The sequence below is a fragment of the Hyperolius riggenbachi genome, chromosome 5 (genome assembly GCF_040937935.1).
Source record: "Hyperolius riggenbachi isolate aHypRig1 chromosome 5, aHypRig1.pri, whole genome shotgun sequence".
NCBI lineage: Eukaryota > Metazoa > Chordata > Amphibia > Anura > Hyperoliidae > Hyperolius > Hyperolius riggenbachi.
In genome coordinates this window covers 249,457,761-249,480,197 of record NC_090650.1, presented here as the reverse complement: position 1 = coordinate 249,480,197, position 22,437 = coordinate 249,457,761, and the positions used below count along the sequence as shown (strand labels likewise).

The 22,437-nt window shown below is 39.8% G+C and overlaps 1 protein-coding gene across 3 annotated transcripts in view; it reads left to right on the top strand.

The window, feature by feature from the left end:
- The window catches only part of PIGN (phosphatidylinositol glycan anchor biosynthesis class N), a 385,079-nt gene that overhangs the window by 315,522 nt on the left and 47,120 nt on the right, over positions 1–22,437 (top strand). For all 3 annotated transcript variants that reach the window (XM_068236754.1, XM_068236755.1, XM_068236753.1), the window contains exons 23-27: positions 172–258; positions 5,088–5,143; positions 10,869–10,944; positions 13,733–13,806; positions 18,022–18,064. In XM_068236754.1, the coding sequence (XP_068092855.1) occupies positions 172–258; positions 5,088–5,143; positions 10,869–10,944; positions 13,733–13,806; positions 18,022–18,064 (336 nt within the window). The remainder of the gene's footprint in view (positions 1–171; positions 259–5,087; positions 5,144–10,868; positions 10,945–13,732; positions 13,807–18,021; positions 18,065–22,437) is intronic.

Genomic DNA, 22,437 nt, shown 5'->3' with positions numbered 1-22,437 from the left:
TGTTAGATTGAGAATGGGGAGGATCTAGCAAGCCCATACTTCCACATGTTTTTTTGCTTATTACGGAGATATGTCCATTTTATGGCTCACCAAGAGCGAAACACATCTGCCTTTATCAAAAGTGACTAGGAAGACACATCACATTGATTTTTTTTCTTGTTTCCTTCACAGCTTAACGGTATCGACTTCTCCTGCACCACTGATATCATTCAGTTTCGACAGCTGAATGTGGATGACATTCGAAGATCTTTCTTTTTGGTATGCTTTTGGAAGTGATAGAAAATGATGATGGAAGAGATGTGTCTGAGATATAATATGGATGGTTTAGGGAAAACTGAGTTGTTATCCTTAGAACTGTACAGCTACCTAACCCATATAGATAAAATAGACAGTCTCTGTTTCAGACATTGCAAGTCTGTATATGTTGGGCTGTTTAGCAGTTTATTCTCCGTAAAACTCCAGAGCTCTAATTTGTCATTTTCATGTTTAGATTCAGAAGTAAAATATGCCTTTTCTGTACTATCCGTAAAGCAAACATGGTTTTGTGTTAAAGGCCATGTTATTAGAATGGAAGGGCTGTCTTGTAAAACAAATTGCCCCATAAAAATAAATGAACAATATTGACTATTATTTTTGGAATGATTTACACGACTTAAAAATGAGAATAACATAGATGTTTCTTCATTTGTGCAAAGACCCTTGTGGCCTCTTTCCGCTATTTTATTGTATTTTAGCCACTCTTTTATGGATGGGTGCAAACTATAATCAGCATAGTTATTGGCAGTAACCAATTAAATATCAGCATATGCTAGTAATGCAGATGCTGAAATGTCGTTCTGCTTGAACAGAAAACAAATGTGTCCTTTCCAATCGTATCTGAAAGAAAATAAATGTAGTTGTAGGAAAAAATCAGATAAAGCAGTTTGAGATTAGGCTGTATAATCCTTGTGTTAACCAAGTAAGTGTTATGCTGAATACACACGGTGCATTCCTGCACTCGATTTCCCGCTCGATTCCCGTCGATTCGTTTATTTCCAACATGTCCGATTTTCATTTCGATGGATCGTTAGGTCGATTTGGCATACTTTACATGCGAATCGACCTAACGATCCATCGAAATGAAAATCGGACATGTTGGAAATAAACGAATCGGCGGGAAATCGAGTGCGGGAACGCACCGTGTGTATTCAGCATTATATAAAAGTCAGTTTGGCATCATTAGTTTATTTTGAGTGGACATCACTGGAATAACATAATTATGGTCAGCACATTAATAAACAGAACAGTAACCACAATACCAGTGTTTCCATCTTCCTGTAAATGGGTAAGATACGTTCTTGGTGAGTTTGGATCTTTTTGAACCTGAGTCTGTGCATGGAAATACTGGCCATTCATGCACAAATCTGTACTTGCTGTGTGCTTGCCTTGCATTAGTAGCCATGCCTCGTCATTCATAGGAGAAAACTTTTACCAGATATTTACTAGAAAGCATAAGGCTAGGTTCACAGTGGGTCATTGCGGGGTGTCGCAATGACTGCATTGCAGTTCAGAATGATGCAGTGCAACGATCACAGTGCAGCCGTTGCAGTGTGGTCTAACAGAGTATGGTATAACAGCTTACTGCATGCAGTGCGTTTACCACATAATGCGCACGTTAACAGTACAGTGAAGCGTATTTGTAATTGTATGCTTCACTTTATGGGAATGCATTAACATTCAGCGCTACTTTCTTGTTTCTGTTGCATTCCTGCTGTCACAGGGAAAACAACATAACTCACACTGAGAACCTAGCCTAAGAGATGGTTACTTCTGTTTGGTCACCATTAGATTTTTTTTTATTAAATCATTTTTTATTAGCTGGTAATAGACAAAAGGTGATAGAAATAGTACATCAGAGAGATACAAAAATCTGTCTAAATTCAGTTCCATATTAATTCTCTCTCTTATATATCTCCTCCATATTTTTACTTTAAAAAAAAATAAAAAACATTAAACAGTCATAGCCGAAACAAAAACAGTGAGGCTCTGAACAAAAAAAAAAGCTTGTCATACTATGAGAGTCAGTTTAAAGAATAACCATGTATACCAGTACAAAGTATAATTTCAAACTTTACAGTATGAGCCCCACAACATATGACTGTATAGCCATTAAGCTAAACAGTAGGGACAGTTTAACCAGTCCCTCATATACAACCAGTAGATTTTTATGCTTCCTACCTGGCGCGTGTGGATTTTGAAGTAAACGAATTGTACAGATGCACTCCCAAAACTATAAACTACAAATACAGATCACATAGGCATGCTGCACTTTAACAGTGTCACATACAAATCACCTACATACATAAAGAAAAACAGAGATATAAAAAGTATGCTTCCTTAAAACCACTATTAAAGCTCAGAGTCCACTTATTTACGGACCCCTTCGGGCATCTACTATAAAGTTCAAAATACTCCTACATCACAACGTAGATCTTGATTCCGTAGCTTTCCATGCAGGAATAATGCTACCTCCAGAGTACCTCAAAGCATACAGAAAGAAAACGTTTATAGTGCAACCAACTAAATACTAACTTTAGACACCCAGGGTGGGTTATGACACATCTGTTTGTTTTATGGGACCACCTTAAGTCACGGTGTGCCCACCTCCCTAAGGGAATACACTCACCTGGCACATCAACACTCCCTTATCATATGCAGTCTGTGGGCTTCACGACTATACAGCATTTCCATGCAATGGATATATTAACTTAATAATTGCGATGCAAAAGACATAGCAGACTTAACGATTAAGCAGATCTCCACACAGTGGAGATTTTCTTTACGTGTGAATTTTAACCAGGTCACCATAATTATGAGGAATGTCTGATCATAAGTAACCTTCCTTTTTACTAAACTCACCTGTTTACTGAAAGAGAAACCATAACCAAGAATTGAACTTCATCCCAATCAGTAGCTGATACCCCCTTTCCCATGAGAAATCTTTTCCTTTTCTCAAATGTATCATCAGGGAGCTCTGTATGGGCCTATTTCCATTACACGCAGATTCTGGATGCAGAAAATTGACTCCAATGAATGCCTATGGGAAATCTGCATCAGAAAAATCAAGTTTTCATTGAAACAGGCCCATAGACATTCATTGGAGTCAGTTTTTCTGCATCCAGAATCCGCTTGTATTGGAAACAGGCCCTAAGGCTGATATTGTGGTGAAACCCCTCCCACAGTGTGATGTCAGCGCCTCACAGCACTGAGGTGCTGACATCACACTGTGGGAGCCTTGTTACATTGTGGGAAATAACAGTTGTTTTCAACTGCAAAAAAAGCAAGCAACAGCTACTTCCACTGACATCACCTGTCAGCAGCAAAAATGTGGGAACTGTCAGAATGTAAATCAGGGAGAGGAAAGATTTCACAATGGACGAACACTGACTAAATCATTTATACATAGTTATTGTAAAAATTATGCATTTTTTTCGTTTGGTTATTTTCACTGCAGTTCCTCTTTAAGTGATGACCAGTGTTGACCACAATTATGTTATTCTAATGATGTCATCTTTGTCAAAGTAGGGATTTAGCTTTGAAGGACAACTATGGCTAAAACCACAGCACTGATATGAATGCTTGTTACATTATCAGTACCAATAAATGTGGGCTTTTGATTTATAACAGATCAGACTATGTGCTGCAAAGTAAGCCTCTGTCACTGAATCCTTATTTGTCAGTTTTTATTTTCCCATTTGCCGATGTTCAGGCTACACAGCAGCCATAATGGCTCTGAATGTTTGATAATGTGATAATACATAAAAAGAAAAAATTATCTTAAACAATGTGTTCAATCGCTCACGTTGTACATTAATGACGTGACCTATACTAACATAGAAAGCAGGAAGATCGAGGAGATCTTAGAGTAACAAAATCAGATGTTGCAAAACAAGCACCTATTTCTCATTTCACATAAATATATATTAACTGTGTATATATCATATGATGCTTAAATATACAGTATTTCTTTACAGTTTCTTTACTTTTCAATTACTTTAAAGAGGCACTGTACTGAAAATAATGTAATTAATAAAATAGCTTTTTTTTTTTTAAACAATATTCATTCAGAAATTATTTAGTTTTCCCATTGTAAAGTCTTTCCTGTCCCTGATTTAAATTCTGATATTTATCACAGGAAGCGTTATCTTTAGCCCTGTCTGTTGCACCTCTGTGGAATGTTTGTTTCCTGAGAATTCCAAAGCCAGTGAAATAATTTTTGGGGTTTCCCAAAATGTTCTAGAAGGAGAATTAGACATAGCTAACCAGTCAAAGCTAAACGTCATTGAAAGGACAGGGCTACATACCTATATACAGCAATATATAGATATTGGAAGTGTTACTGATGCTGAAACAAGGAAAATTACCATAAAAGTGGGTATCCTTACTCATTTTCTGCACTCCACTATATGCAATTACACTGCCTCTTTAATACAGAAGTTTTATAGTAAATACAGTGTTAATACATTAAAGATGCGGGATTCTACAGTTGTGTGGCTAACAATATCTTTATTTTTTTATTACTATAATTTTATAATACACTTCCGTGCCAACAGTCTCTGCCTCATTAAGTAAAAGAGACTGCTGGTACCAAAGAATGGCACCTCCCGATGAATCGCCTCACATATCCACCGCTCCCACCAGTCACGCCACTCCTCTATCCCCGCAGGCCCCTCTCACTGCTGTCGCTATGACGGCAGAGCTGTGTGAGCTGGTCCAGGAGCCTCTTTATTGGCTCCCTGTGATGACACGGTCAGGTGCCAATTAAATAGGCTCCCGAACGGCTCACACAGCTCTGCTGTCTTACCGACAGCATGGCGAGTGATCTGCGGCTGAGAGACAGCGATGCAATCGGCGAGATAATTGAAATCTACGCCCTGGCAGGTATAACAGGATCAAAACAGGGCATAGATTTCAGTCTTCAATGGTCAGGAAGTGGTTATTAAGTTTGTATAAAACTAACAGACAATATAATGTGTTTTTTCTACAGTGTGATGCAAAACATTTTTTTTTAATTTTTAATAAACACATTTTCTCTGACCCTTCTTTAGGTGTTCTTCATAGTCACTGCCTTTTTCGGCACTGGGAATATAGCCTCCATTAACAGGTAGGGTGGAAAGATAAGCCCCTAATAAAATCTGCTGGTAACACTTAACTGCTGAGTTAGCTGGACATCTTGTATGTTCGTAACAAGTTGTCACCAACATGATGATGTGTGAACTGTAAGGGCCCATTCACACTTAAAAGCGCAAAACGTTAGTGCTTAGCACTACCATTTAGCATGTGTGATTTTACCGCAATTAGCGTGGCAAAATCCCTGTACACTCTTGCGATTCCCTGCGATAATCGCTTTTACAAGTACTGTAACGCGATCGCTCCTAAATCGCAAGAAAATGCTTCAGGCAACACATTTTGTGATTGTAGTTAATGGCGAAACGCCTGTGATCGCCGGCAATTGCCGCAGTGAGATCGCTGCTATTGGGTTTAATATTGCGCTAGCGCTTTAAGAAGCACTAGTGCTTCGTGATTACCGGGAATCACACGCTAATCGCTCTAATGTGAATGGGCCCTAAAGAAAGATGAGATTTACTAGTCTTGAAAGCTGTGTCATTCAGACGTTAGTTATGGATGGTAATATGCAGGGCTGTGGAGTTAAAATCGGAGTAATTTTGGGTACCTAGAGTCGGAGTTGGTGGTTTTATAAACTGAGGAGCCAGAGAAGGGAGTCTGAGTCAGATGATTTTTGTACCAGTTCCTTAGTTCTAGTAAATATTAGACTAAGGAGTCGGAGCTTTATGCATCAGAGAGTTTCTCAATTAAAATAAATAATGACTGTAGACAGCGGCGTAACTAGAAATCACTGGGCCCCCCTGCAAAACTTTAGATGGAGCCCCCCTGCCAAACTTTGGATGGATTTTCACACATACAGACACAGAAAATGCAGAAACGCAGGTGTGCAGAAAATGCATACAGAAAACCGACGAGTGTGCTCCCAGCCTCAGCTTATTACACTCACTCTGTCCATCTCTGATGGAGCAGAGCTGGCTCTGCAGACTTCTCCAGTGTCACTACAGTACACAGCACTTGGGGAGGGGTAGAGAGATTGGGGGCTGGGCTCTGTACACAAGACCCTGCGGCACACTGAATAGGGACTGTCTACAATTTTTTGTCTGCAAAACTTTGTTTTTTCCTTTTGCTTGTTTGTTGTTTCCTTTGTTTCCTTATCAGTGGCTGAGCAGATACAGTCATTAGACCAATTGTGCATAGAGCAGAAAGTTTTTTTTCTCTCCATGCCCTTAGTTGTCATTCTCTCAGGACAGCGCCCCCTTTGGCTTCTGGGCCCCCTTGCGGCTGCATCCCTCGCAAGGCCTATTGTTACGCCCCTGACTGTAGATGTGTTAGTACATTTGTTGCATCAACAAAGATGAGCACTGTATGTGACTTTTTATTTGTCCTGGCAAAAAGTATTATATGGTGTCCAATTACTTGACTAAATACTGGACTGTAAAATACTAGCATACAAATATATTTATGTGAGACTGCATTACATAGGTAACAAAATTATAAAGGAGGTAAAAAATTAAAGCAAAATAAAAAGTACTGTACATACTTCAATATAATCTGATCAGAGCATAAACTGACCTCCATTTTTACATGAGAGGGCAGGTGAAAATGCTTAACTAAATTAATAACTGAGGGACCTTTACTCCCCCACCACGACTCCTGCTGATACACGGTTTCCCCCACTGGTCCCATCGTCATCTGGCTCCTCTGCTGCCATCGTAGTGCACTTTCCCCTGAAATTTATTTTCTTACTGGTAACTCTCATAATGCACAGCGAGATATTGCTACCACTCCTGGTTCCAGTGAATGAGTCTGTCCAGTATGGCTGTTTACTTGTGTGCCCACAGGTTCCTGCTGCTGTGTATTCTGAGCCTGTTTGCTTTTGTTATCCAGCTTGTGGTAACAGGAGGGTAGATGCACCATGGCGCACCCAACGATTTATTAGTGGTCATTTTTTTTTTTTTGTTCATCAAACCATGATTTTATCTAGCAGCATAGGTGGTAAACAACTACAGTATAAACCAGGGCTGTGGAGTCGGAGTCGGAGTCGTGGAGTCGGGCAATTTTGGGTGCCTGGAGTCGGAGTCGGGAAAAAATGCTCCGACTCCTAATGAATTTGTAACTGTAATTAAAATAGAAAATATGATAAAATGTTCTATTTCTCAGATAATAGTCATTAAAAATAATGTATATATACAGTATATATACAGTAATAGCTGTGCTTAGTCCACAAAAATGAAATAAACCAGTCAAAATTAGTTACTTGTGCTGCTTCAATAAAGCAGTCCCCGTATTTTTAAGGTCAGATATACATACCTGATTGTGACTGTATATATGATGTGTACACAGGAATCTCTTATATATACTAAATAACATCTATGCTGTAAGAATAAAGCCTGATGTGTAGCTGTGTCACTAAGGGCTGGAACCCACAAGAGCGTTTTTTTGAGCATTTTGGCAGCGCTGCGATACGCTAGCGCTTTGCCAAAACGCTCATCTGATGTTAATGGATGGGGCAACTTCCACAGGAGCGTTTGCGTTTCCAAGAAACGCAAACGCAGGACATGCAGCATTTTGGGAGCGCTAGCGCTTCAATGTAAAGTATTGAAACGCTAGCAGAAACGCTCAGAACTGAGCGGTTCTGCTAGCGTTTTGCGGTTCAGCACACTGTAACAAATTGAAAAATAATTCACAGGACCAATCAGGAAAAAACCGCAAAACGCAAACCGCAACGAAAAAAAAAAAATGTTGCAAAACGCGCACGAAAACCCGCATGAATCCGCTTGCAAACTGCTCATACAAAACGCTACCGCTTGCGATTAGCGATAGCGGTTTGCAGTGGGTTCCAGGCCTAATAGAGATGGTCGATGAGATGGAAATAATTCTGCACTGATGCTGATTTATGCAAATGTATGCACTCCCTTTGCTGATGAAATCAAATAATGTGATATGTTATTAAAATTTGGTTTGGTGACTACAAATTAAAGGGTAACTGAAACGGATGAAAAGTAAAGTTTTATACATACCTGGGGCTTCCTCCAGCCCCCTTCAGGCTAATCAGTCCCTCGCTGTCCTCCACCACCTGGATCTTCTGCTATGAGTCCTGGTAATTCAGCCAGTCAGCGCTGTCCGGCCACATGCCGCTCCCACAGCCAGGAACATTCTGCACCTGCGCAATAGTGCTGCACAGGTGTAGTATGCTCCTGGCGGCGGAGTGTGTGCATGCGCACTACGCCCGACTGGCTCAAGTACCTGGACTCATAGCAAAAGATCCAGGTGGTGGAGGAGGACATAGAGGGACTGATTATCCTGAAGGCGGCTGGAGGAAGCCCCAGGTATGTATAAAACTTTAATTTCATCTGTCTCAGGTTTACTTTGTTACACAGTAGTACTATACTCTACATATGCACTCCCCACAGAGCTGCAGGGAATCCACTGAGAATGCTGTCCACATTGAACACAGAGGTGTTGTCTGTTTACAATCTCCTCATTCCCCTGCAGAGTACCTGCACATCATTCTTACATGTACCCACACTTACATTGCCTAGGACCTGATAGATGTTCTTTGTTCCGGTTTGTACCTTTTACAAGTACTCTTACCAAGGACTAGTTTTAGTCTAAAGGGAATAAATATAGTAGTCTACATATCCTTCTCACTTCAGTTGTCTTGTAAAATTCCTAAGCGTTGGCAGTTAAGAGACGAATTTCATGTTACATACTTTTAATCAACAAAATTGTAATATGCAAATTAGAGGAGTCGGAGTCGGTGGAATCCTAAACTTCGGAGTCGGTGGATTTTTGGACCGACTCCACAGCCCTGGTATAAACCTAGTAAGACTATTTTCAACTATCACAAAATAAGCAAAAACACATTATTTCCTTGCGGTGCATCAAGGATGTAGACCTTGTTTGCACTTGTAACTTATAGTTCTCGCAAGGTAATTATTGATGAGTATTAACATAAAAACATGATGTTACAAAACATCTGTTTTTTTTTAACAAAATTTTATTGAATGTTTCCAAATAATTATGGTATACATCAACATTTGGAAATGATGAAACTGATGTAAAACAGTCATCCCCAAAACCAAACCTCCCTTCACCCCTCACCCCCTATTCCCTCCTTTCCCACCCTGATTGTTTCTTTCTCATAAGGCCATAATTCTCATCAATGAGATACACTGAACAATTATTGCCTCTTGGGGGACCTAAGATGGCTATAGGAGGACAAATTGAGCTTCATTCTACTGCTCCAGCACACAAACAGGACTCAAGTTCACTCTACCTCTGGGACCTGCCGAGGTGAAGCAGGGATTTCAATTTTCCCAGTGTAAGATCTTCTTTAGCATACCAAGATGTAAGCCAAAAGGGAGCTATAAAGTTTTTTAAAGCTGTACCAGATAGTGTTTTCTCAATAAATGGCCTCCATAACCTCCCTAGCGGTATGGACAGATATATCCGTCCATAAAAACATGCTGTGAACAGTATACACGTGCATACACATTAATACTCTCCTGCACTGTATACTAGACCCTTGCTTGACACATTTTGGCAAGTTACAGGACAAAAAAAAGTTTTAAAAATACATTTGATCTCTTTTTGCACAGAAATCCTGGGAAAATTGAACGCCAGGGTGGTTTTAAAGAAGGCCTAAGTTTTAGCCTCTTCGTGCAACATGGCATCTACAGTAGTTTGTCCATTGCTAAAACATCTGTCTTTTAATTGATAGCTGTAGTGAGAGGGATATGGAGGCTACCATATTTATTTCCTTTTAAGCAATACCAGTTGCCTGGCTGTTCTGCTGATCCTCTGCCTCTAAAACTTTTAGCCATAGACCCTGAACAAGCATGCAGCAGATCAGATATTTCTGACATTACTGTCAGATCTGACAATATTAGCTACATGCTTGTTTCTAGTGTGATTCAGTCACTGCTGCAGCCAAACAGATCAGCAGAGCTGTAAATCCGTATCCCCTGATGACGGCGGAAGGCCGAAACTAGTCGTGTCAAGAGCGGGCATAGCTTCTGACGCAAGTATCGTTTAAGTACCACCGAGGTGGAAAGTGCTATTACCGGAGAGGGTCCTAAATGTTATAGGACCCTCTAGATGTAGGTGGATCTTGCCACAATTTTAACTCATGTTTTATACTGAATAAAGAGGAATCGTTTTGAAGTGCACTGAGCCTGCGCTAACAGGTGTGGATATCTGTCAAGAGGGATCTCTGGAGGTAGAACACATCGGTTGCATGCCTTTTCTGGAAGTTGGATTACTCAAGTGCTGTGACACTTACGGTATCATATACAGATCAGCAGAGCTGCCAGGCAACTGGCATTTTTTAAAAGGAAATAAACATGGCAGGCTCCATATCCCTCTCGCTTCAGTTATCCTTTAAACAAATATACTTAGGACCTGTCCTGAAACTTAAAACTATTTATTTAAAAAAAATCTCCATGCAATGAACAAGGAGCATTAGTTTGCCTGCTGTGCAGTCGCCTCAGCATGTCATCTAAAAAACAGTGTCTGAAAAATTCTTAGCACTCCTTTGTTTGAGAGAGTAGCCATAAGTTTATACTGTACTGATTTCATAAAGTGGTTTTAAATTCTAATTAGCTACCCACTGCTGCACAGAACATTGACCAATGATTGTCTGGACCTCTGTGTAATCAATTTACAGTCTTATTTGGATGTTTTTTCTCCTGCAGCAAAGTGTCATTTAATTTGATTCTAATAATTATGTTTCTCATTGTGTTTTATGTTTTCCTACTCAGTTTTGATCCAGCATCTGTGTATTGTTTTCTTACTGTGTTTAACCCATTTGTGATGGGAGCCCTCATGATGTGGAAGGTGAGTTTTGAGATTTTGTGAAATTAGAATTTATCAGTGTAACTTCATGCAATTAGTACTAAAAGTTTGCTGTAGTAAAAGAAGAAGTCAGCCTGATCATTTCTTTTAATCTTTTAAAAGTCAACAACAAGCTGGTAAATTAATTAGTTTTCCCAAAAACTATCCACAAGTCCAATGTTTAAGTGTAGATGATCATGTAAGAAAAGTGCAAGTGCAGGGGATAACCACAAGGTCTAAACTGTGTAATATGCCAAAAAGGGAAAAAGTTAATTAGTATTGCTAGTAAACAGCCCGTAATGTGGGCACAGTGCAGCAATACTATACAGTATTGATATAGAGGACCTCAGGCATGTAACCAAGGGTATAGTTTCCCCAAATAGAATCCATTGGAGAAACATAAGAGAATTAGCGCCTACTGATCCCATACATTATGCAGTGCACTGCCGCTTCAGTTGTGAGCAATACAGGTGGTGGTAGCACATAAGATCTGCTTCATGTGGCAATGCATAACAAGCACATGTGCAGGAAATGTGCATTACACCACGGTGAAGAAACTTGATAGATGTTCATACCACCTCTCAGAAGAACACGAAGTAGCAAGTGAAATCAGAGATGAGCTCTGGGAGCTTTGGGGAGCCGCAGAAGGTAGAAAGAGAGAAGGAAAAAGAAGCAGAGTATGTTAATAGTAAAAATACATTGTCCAATGCATAATTAATTATGGGAATATGGGCTTTATGTAAACTACAATGTAACAAACCAGGCACCATCCAAGGCTGACTTTATTGTGTGACAAAGCTTCTGGCATAACAAATGCTGAGCACAGTAGAGCATGTGACCAAGCATTGCTAGACGTGAAATGGTTGTAGTTCTACTCTGGACCCTGCACCAACCTCAGTCTCACTTACCCCTTAATGCCACCCTTGGATGGTGCCAGTTTCTTCCTTTGTGATTTTGATACATCTCACCAGATCTCCTGGGCCTTTCTACTGTGAGCACATCCTTTAGGAGGTGTGTCTGCCGACATAAGAAGGGTGAATGGAGATTCAATGGCGATTATACAATAACATATTGGCCATTTCTCAGATAGATGGTATCACAATGAGAAACCAAAAATGGTTGAGGGTTTAAAAGGCCTTTCAGTAAATCATTCAGTAATTATATCACATAACTAAAATTGACAAATTTGAAAAATACAGTAAAACATCCATAGGTCACATCAATGTGCAGTAACTGGCCGTTTCACAGCTTTTACAGTAGCCGCTTCTTCAGAGGCAATCAGTTGCAGCTCAATGTTCGTGAAAAGAGGCGATTAAAAACATCATCATAAAGTATAGAATAAATCCTTCCAAATGCTCCAGTTATCTCATCTAATTAGCCAATTGGGTAGAGAGTATGCCCTTCTCCTCCACGCCATTGGCCCTGTGATGATATCCACACATCATCAGACTGTTGACATATTGGCTGAGTATACTATCTACCCAACTTGCTAATTAAATGTGATGGATAACTGGACATTTTCAAAGGATTTGATCTATACTATGATCTATACTTTAGGGTGTTTATAATCACCTCTTCAATTTCAACAGTCTGCTTCTGAAAAAATGGCTTTTGTAAAAGCCGTGACATGTGTGAGGCCAATTACTGCACATTGTTGTGACATATGAATGTTTTACTGTAGTTGTCACGTTTAGGCATTTTTCAAGTTTTATTAAAAACTATATTTTATAATTACTGAATCATGTAAACCCTCATCTGCTATTGTTTTTTTTCGCTGTGGGGATGAGTGAAGCCTTATATTTGCCTATAACACTATGTTTACACCTTGTTTCCTGAGTGCCAAGCACATCTACCATTGCAATCTATGCAAAGTGCATAACATATATTATGCAGTTTGTGTCATTCGCATTGCTCGTATAACGTGTGTTATGCTGTTTGTATGTGCATAGTTTGCAGAATACTCTGCAAAATGTATGTGCTCTATCTGCGCATGCAAATTTTACAGATATCTAGTGAATACATCTCATGAGAGTATACAAACTCCATGCAGACAATGTCTTGGTTGACATTCAAACTGGAGACAAGGGCAATGGAAGGTATGAGTGCTAACCATATAAATACCATAGGCAGTGGAAGTGCTGTTTGGTTTGGAATCTCATCCCTTTTATCCATTAAATTATCTGTCTATGCGAGTCTCAGAATGGTTGATGGTGGTTTTTAATCTACAATTTCAGTTATTAATGTGCATATGCATAGTAAGAATATTATTACATCCAAATCTATTGTCATTTAAATGTAGCTTTGTTCAGTAATTCCCCCTATATTATTTCATTAATACTTTTACAGAGCGGTTTCATTTTCCGGTTTCTTACATATTTTTTTGTGTCCGCTAAGATTTCTTTCTTAAAAAGTGTCATATTATTCCTTGAAGATTAGTAAAACGCGGCATGCAGAAATCTCCGCTGGGTTTATAACGAGTCTTGATTGAAGGATTGGGATAAGAGGTTTCCTTGCTCCGTGTCTCATTCTTCATGAATTTTATGCATACTTTCTCTATACTACAAATTGCGCTTTCTCATGCATTAATCAGACTCCGGAAAAGAGCTTATATTCTATTCATTTATCCATACGTTTTGGTAACTTGTGTTTAAAAAGGGCAGCATTAATTTGAAATTCATCTAATGTACTAAATTATTCATGTAGAACGATTGAAATATGCCCCATCATTCAGTGAATAAAAATGGAGGTTGGGAAGCGTTTCTCTTGTAAGATCCAGTTTTTTGTATTACAGGTCCTCATCCCTTTCATTCTGGTGATGTGTGCTTTTGAAACCATTCAGATCTCAGCACAGATTTCCTCTAAAAGGTAAACAATTCGTAAATTCCATAATGTAGTATATTTCAGTACTAGATGAAAGATTTAATGCCTGTGATGTATATATCTCAGTATTGCCAGCAGGTGAATCTGTTTTCTGGGGAAAGGAATGGACTGTGACATTTTTTTCTTTAACCACAAAACAATTATACATTGATATAAAACACCCAAAAACCCTATTGGTTGTCGTCTGATGGACAGGTGATATCAGCCTGCATAGTATGTACTGTATACCTTTAGCAGTGTCCTCCCAACACCTAATAGATCGGGCAATAGATACTGTGAATGGAGTATGCGCTGATATGCCTAACCTGTTAGGTGTCTGCCCCTTATTATACCCCAAAGCCCCCTGCGCACAGTGGGATCTTCAGGGGGTTCTCTGTCACTGTAGGGGTCATGTAGTGAATGATCCCTTCTGGGTGCAAGAGCATTGCTAACACACGCATCATTAGCCGCCTGGCTAGCAAAATGTCTGATGCTGTTTGGGGCAATGAAAGGAGAACTAGCAGGGTGCGATGGAACAAATTAGCACGGGCGGGGGAGCAGGCAGAACAATGCAATTATGCAGGGCTTGGGTGTAGGGCATCACTAAAGATGTTTCAGTGGCATACTCCCTGCTGGACAGGAACTTACATGCTCGCAACACCTCACTCCGTACACTTACTGCGTCGCCATTGACTTGCATTACTGCACAGTCTGTGTGGTGGGCACGGATCATGCAGTAATGCACAGATTTAACTACTTCCATCACAGCATGTCGCATCTTAAGTATGAAAGTCTCAATAGACTTTCAGTGACTTAACGGCTTCTTATGGTAGAATTGCTTACCACAGCGCCATAGTGTGAAAGGGCCCTAATAGTTTTTGTGCCTAATGTCTAACCTAGACCTTTCCTCTAACCCTACTGCTAACCTTAGTCCTCTTAAGGATCGCCTAACATTAATCTGTCCCCTAACAGTTTCACTTGATGGTACCAAACCCTAAAGCTAATATCTTCAAACCCTAACCTCCTGTGACCTTCCTAATGGAGAAACCTTTGAACTGATTTTTTAATGAACAGGAGGGTAAGCTTATACAGTATGCAGAAATTAAAGCTTTGTAAATGAGAGCTTTCACTCACCAGGGAAAAAAACAATGCTGTAGCGATAGGGATGCAAAGGCTGTGACTGCAGCAGTATCCCTGCATTAGCTCTTTATTGATGTAGTATTGGTAAAGGTTACATTTGCTTTAAATAGTGGTCATTATTAACAAACCATTCCTTTGCCTTTAGTTACACATCTTTTACACCGTGACAGTCCTTTGAGTACTGGTTTTAGTGGACTGTATCATGTGATTATACATACAGTGTATGGGGTGCCCAGAGTAAAACTTACATATGGGGCACATGGCTTTGTACATATGCCACTGGAATGGAAGATTTTTTTATTCAAAAGTTCTGCTTTTTCCAGCAGGCTTTTCTGAAAGGGTGAAGAATGTAGATACAAAATGTTAGCAGCTGATGCAGAGAAACCTCAGTGGAATCTGCCTGTGCTTATAGATTGAGGTCATAGGTTGCAATCCTTCTGAGCTTTGTATCCTGTTAGAATGCTTTATCAAATCTTTCACTGGAGTTTTATAAATAGTGAACATTGCTATACTGGTTTCTAATACAATATTTATCAGTAATTCATGTGTGTGTAATTCGTCCAGATGACTACACAGAGATATGAATACATGTATTGCAGAGAGAGCAATTTCCTTACGTCCTTCTTACCCTTTTGTGCTGTTGTCATTCTACAATACAATAGCATGATGCACTGTGCGTGTTAGTTTTTTGTGTGGATAATGTTATACTGCAAATGTTGTCTACTATTAAAGTAAAATGTTTCCAAATTTACAGCAGAAGTGGCAAAACTCCCTAACTCTGCAGGGTGGCCTACTGAGCATGCCCTTACTGACTACAGCTCTCAAGTGCTTTGAGTCCATCAGGAGAAAAATAAGTGTAAAAAAACAAAACATCAGTATCCTAATACTATCAAAGAAAGTCAAATGGAGAGCAGAAGTAGCTGCTCATTGGCCAAGATTGGGAAAAACTGTGAATTTGGCCCACAAGCCAGAGTTATATACAGTATATATGCCATATGGGGAGGGGGAAGATTTAAGGAGGCCCTATAAAAGCTGTATTGTGGAAGCCCCATTATCTGTAGTTATTCCCCTGGGCTGGACAATTTGGCTGTTCTGTACAAGTGCTCTCCCTGCCATAGCTACATTCAGGACATGCATGCTGCTCACATTCCTCACCTAGGCCCATATGCAATTACCTTTTTCTCTTTAGTTTTCTCCTAGGTGATTTTTTTTTCAAGGTTGTCAATAAAATGCTCTTTAAACCATCAGCAAGCAAGAAAATGCTCAAAATAATTTTGTTAGTACTTTTTCAACTACTTTTTAGTACTTTTTCAATTGCAAAATGCAGAAAATAGAAGATGAAAAATGATCGCCTAGGAGAAAACTCAGGAGAAAAATTGAACTGCATATGGCAACTTATGCTCCTCTTCTTAAACACCTGCTTATCTGTTGCTGAGCTTTGCAGTGGACAAATGCTTGAAAGTAGCCCGGAAGCTAGTGGTAAATGTATAGCATGTGTGTAAGTGGAGAAAGAGCTGGATAATAAAGAACGCCTTTCATCAAAAAAAAATACTAAATATTTGGTTGATTGCAGTCCAAAACTCTTTCCAACACCACATTGGCTGGCTGAATGAACAGCTGATACTTTGCTTGTTATTATTTTAGGCACGTTGCATTGATTTCATCTGCCAAAGTAAAAACTGAATACATGCTGCCAGCCATCATTAGAACTGTATTGTTATAGATGGCACCAGTGTACTTCAGGATCTTTGCCAGTTAAAAAAAAAATATTCTACTCCGCAAGCATTATAGACTGTCAGATACTACACTGAACTTTACTGGGCCACCTTATTAAACCATTACAGTTATCTTTAGTACATGCTGCGGTTCTCTATAGCAGAATGATCAATCCCATTTCTGATGCATTTCTATAGGCATATGACATGCAGCTTTCACCTCATATGGTCAATGACATGCTATTCATTTTGGATTAGATCTTATTTAATGCACATTGTATGCAGCTTGGATCTGGATCAATAATATGCACCTCTGAATCTGATTGTCCCACGTCCAACCTACACAAAGTTTGCATTCCGTTTGCATATAGGTCAGAATTATTTGCATTCCATTGACCATTTCTATTGATGTATGATCTGTTTAACGAATTACAACTATTCTACTGAAGGAACAAAATTAACATTTAATTAAATTTAGAATGAGTTTCATTTGTAATTTTCTTTCAAACATCAATTCCTCTCTCTTCAGTCAGAAGATTGTGCACTTCGGATAAGTGAGAAGGATAACTTGAGAAACATATCATGCTATGAAGAAAGTTGAGTTATATTTAACAGCTAAAGAACGGTGGACTCCGGAGTCCGTACTAGATGAAACTGCATTATTGTTAATGTAGCAGGAAATGTAGAAACAACTTCTGAAAGTCTCTTTGACCTTGAGCTGAAGAGTTATTTTAGCAATCTTTCAAATCAGATTATAGTTAGAAAAAAAGATATTCTATTAATTATAATAACTACTGTAATAAAACAAGGACAGTCAACCTTTGTTAATGTCTAATCTCTTGAAGTTAGGTAATTTGACCTGTGTCTCTGGGTTTAAGTTCTCTACAGTTGTGTGATTGTTTACCAATTCTTTCATTCAAGAACAGATTGGAAGACAGTCAAAAATATTTGTTGTGGTGGGCAATTGTCCGGTATGCCTGTCATGCTTGGGGTAGTAAAGTGAATAGCTGGGTTAGATTAGATTCTTCTCCATAGAAATGTTCCACTTTCAGACTAACAAAAGATGAAATTATGACTAATACCTTTACCATCCATAATGGTGTAGCAAGCACAACAATTCATAGTAGCTATGTGGATTTTGGTCCACTGGTTGCTATAAGTCAGTTACAGTCCTGGCTTCTGTATTTTGTGCATATCATTCCTTTGCCATCATTCTATCTGATCTGATTAATGTAAGAAAGTAAGCAAGACAAAACAAGACACAAGATATGGGCAATTTGCGAAGCCGTAGCAGTGTTATAGATTTAAAACTTAGGTAGAATTATTTGCCTGTGTTGGAATAATATTTAGCTCTGTTTTTTTCCAGCCTCTTCCTCATCGTTCTTGTTATATCGGACATTATGTCTCTGGTAAGTCACAGTTAGATTCTCTTTGCCAATAAAACCAACAGGCTGTGTTCCAATATGTCATTCTGCAATATTCAGAACATTAGTGCATGGAAGCATTTGTGTTTGTTTTGCAGAATTGGATAGACATAAGCGGAGACTCTTTCAATAAATTCTCCCACATTCTCTATTCAGTCACACTCCATAAATATAACATTTCAAGAGGAAACGTCCATAAGGACACGTATATAGTATTTCTTATTAATATGATTGAAGGAAATATTTTAGCACATAAAGGGCCCGATTCACAAAGCCGTGATAAATGCTGTTAGTGCACGTACAGATTTGCGCGCATTAACTTTCCCATTCACGCGCTAACATATGGGTTAGCGTGTGAATGGGGAAAGTTAATGCGCGCAAACCTTTACTATTACGTGAGCAACCCTGTAAACGCGCTAACCCGCACACTAAGCTTATCACGGCCGTGATAGCATTTATTACGGCTTTGTGAATCGAGCCCAAGGAGTGATATCTTAACACATTTTTCAGAAAAGAACAAGTTTTTGGGGGGTTTTTTGCATTGAATTTTCAGAACTAAGCATTGGTTAAACTTTCTAAATATTCTGAACCTTATTTTAGAAGAAAGTTGGGAAAATTGTACACCATTCAGTGTTATAATAGTATTTGCACTTTATTAAAGTGACACTTAAAGGAGTTATCCGGCTGTTTTAAGTAAAATAAGTGCTAGTGCTAGCTAAAGGTCTTACAGCCATGGGATAACATTAATTATACGGGGGACGTCAGAACTACTGCGCCTGTGCAGTCCGCTACGGTCCACGTGGCGGTGATTGACAGCGGCATTCGCGCAGTACAGGCCGACCTGAGCTCAGAGATGCTTTTTTGCATAGATAACAGGTGAAGTTTCTTAATTCTTCCTGTATTGGAAACAATATAAAACTCTGTTCTTTGCTACTAATGTGCTATTTCTTAGCTGTACTACACATACAATTCATTATATGATAAGTTTATTTTCACTTCAGATTCCCTTTAACCTCCTGAGTGTTACGCCGCTCAGGAGGTTTTGCCAGTTTGTGTACTACGGTATAATTAATGTTATTCCATGGCTGTAAAACCAGTAAAGGTGTCCGGCACCCCCCAATCCGTTGATCCAGCCAGTTTATACATTACCCGGCCTGGATCCAGCATTCGGTGCAGCCTTCCCGCACAGCTCCGGTCTTCACTGTGGTGAAGATCACACATGATGTCATGCCCAAACCCGATCCTCCCAATAGAGAGACCGGAGCTGTGCAGGGAGGCTGCGCGATCGCTGGATCCAGGCTTATTAATGTATAAACGGGGGGATCGCAGGCGATCTGGGGGTGCTGGACTCCTTTACTAGCTAGCCTAGTGCTAGCTAAAGGTTTTACAGCCATATGTGCAAATTATTTAATTATGGTGGACTCCTTTAGGACAATGAGCACACAGTGTCGGGCAAACCGCTAAGGAGGTTAAAGGTCTATGCCAAACCTTTGTGCTACTTTGGTAAACGGTGCAAAAACAAACAAATGAAAAAAATAACAGAAAGCTGGAGTCACTAACCCATGGGATTGCATGTCACCAGGATCCTTTATGGCCCATACACCAGCTACAAATGTAGCTGGTGGCTTGCACACGGGAGCGTGTGCGCAGCAGTTCGGCGACAGCTCGTCGACAATTCCCTCCGCATACACACTGCGGAAGAGGGATTAGGCATGCGACGGAAGCTGTCGCCGACGTCTCTCCCCCCCAGCCGGAAACACAGTGCACTGAAGTGTAGGTCGCTGTCGCTAGTCCGCATAGCCACGCGGACTAGCGACAGTTGCGGCGGAGTTGCGGCGGCAACTGTCGCCAGGCGATTGACCGCTCCAATCGCCTGGCGACAGCAGCGACGAGCGACGGTTCGGGGTGCGCGCCCATGTTGCGCCTCATACTCACGGGCGACCTGTCGCCGCAACACGCGCGCCACGTGGTTGTGGCGAAAATTGTAGCCCATGAGTATGGGCCATTTAGCAACAAGCAAGCAGCAACTGAGAGGCAACATTGTGAGCTATTGAATGTTTAGAGCTATAGCCAGCTGTTATTGCAGCCACACACTACTTCACTGAAGTGAACAAGTAAAAAGTGCATGTGTGTGCACATTTCCTGTACATCACTGACCATCACACTGTGGAGATGGTGGCTCGTTCACACATATCAGACAGATTTGTGGAGGCTGGGCAGTGTGAGGACCATACACAGTGGGCTATAAACAAATAGTACATACCCCCTCTCCAGCCTCTTTAATCATTTGTTCCTTTGTAGACTCTGGTATAACCCAGGTATTGCAGTGCATGATCTTCCTCTTTTTTTTTTTTTTAGTTTTATTTATATTGTTTCAAAAGCGAGAGTTTTTTTTTTATTTTGATACATATTGCACTGAAGATGTTGTCTTGCAATTTTCAGTAAATGTTGTGGTGATAGTTCTGTATAGTAGTGTGTGGTGTGGGGGCTGTACTACTTGGTTTGCACAAACTTCAACTGTGAAGGGAAACAAGTGTACATTTTTGTGTTTGTGTACGGTATTAAGTATGCATTATTATGGAGATGTTTTCCTAAATTTGGAATGTGACTCATCCTGGTTGTTCCATATATCAACTGTTATGTTGCACATAAGCATTTGGTGGTGGTTGTTGCTCTAGAGCAAGGTTTCTTAAAGGATAATTTGTAATTATTAACTGGCCATAGTCCTCTTATTACCTACCCAAGAGCAATGCAGTACCTTCTTCCTCTTCTCAACACGTAGTAGATACCAGGGGCCATATGCGATTCACTTTTTCACCTGAGTTTTCTCCTAGGTGATATTTTAAAACTTGTCAATAAAATCCGTTTTAAACCATCAGCAAGCAAGAAAATACTCAAAATAATTTTGCAAGTACATTTTCACCTACTTTTTAGTACTTTTTCATTTGTAAAATGCTGAAAAGTTATTTTAAAAAGAAGTTGAAAAATTATCTCCTAGGAGAAAACTCAGGTGAAAAAGTGAATTGCATATGGCCCCAGGAGTTTATTGCATACCTCCCAAGATTTGAAAATGAAAAAGAAGGCCAATTGTTTTAGGATGAGAGTAAATGACTTGTGCCATATCAGAACATGTGCCCTATTGGGCTGAGATAAGAGGATTTGACTAAACAAAATAAGTTATATACGCTGAATATTATGCAACATTTCAAATCACAAAGATCAAACATATTGTGCACCTCGCCATAGTTTAATATCTAATTCCTGTAAACCTTTAAGACTCCGTACTATACCTGCTCTCCTCATTTTGCCTTCCTAATTACAAAGCCCCCTTATTAAGGTATTCACTTTGGAGCTCCCTTCATTAATGCTTCCTTCATTTTAGTATTACTGATTAATGCTTCTCTTATAGTCAGTTCCAGTTAGTGTTCCCTGCAAAATGTTTCCTGCCATTAATATTCCATTCATTACAGTGCCCCTGTTACTAATCCCTTTATTATTTTTCCTTTATTATTTTCTCTTTTATTTGTGCCCCCATGTGTGCTCCCTTAATAGTGATCCTTTTTTACAGTGCTCTCTACAAGTGCCCCCCTTCATTATAGTGCCCCTGTTTATGCTAATTCCATCATGTTGCACTCTTTAGTATCCCAATGATTAGAGATTACTGGCAGAGGATCAGCAGGATAGCCAGGTAACTTGCATTGCTTAACCACTTCCTTACCAGCAAATCTAGCTGCAAACAGCTTCAACAGTACATGATTATTTCTTCCTGTTATACAATGAGAGCAGCCATGTTCTGCTTGTGATCATTACACACAGGCAAGCTGATAGCATCTCCAGCCCTCAGCATGTGAAAACTTTACACCCCTCTCTCCCTCCTCCCCTCTGCCTCTGAAATCTCTGGCTAGTAACCTGCTTCTCCTCCTGCCCAGACTGAGCTCTCATAAGCCCTTGCTACATGAATGCTCTCTACAAGTGCCCCCCTTCATTATAGTGCCCCTGTTTATGCTAATTCCATTATTTTGCACTCTTTAGTATCCCAATAATTAGAGATTAATGGCAGAGGATCATCAGGATAGCCAGGTAACTTGCATTGCTTAACCACTTCCTTACCAGAAGTCTCTGGCCCCTTAAAGCGGATCTGAGATGAAAAACTAACTATCACAAGTAACTTGCCTATAGATCTTATCCAAAGTTTAGAGTGTTTACACAGCAAATCTAGCTGCAAACAGCTTCAACAGTAAATGATTATTTCTTCCTGTGATACAATGAGAGCAGCCATGTTCTGCTTGTGATCATTACACACAGGCAAGCTGATAGCATCTCCAGCCCTCAGCATGTGAAAACTTTACTCCCCTCTC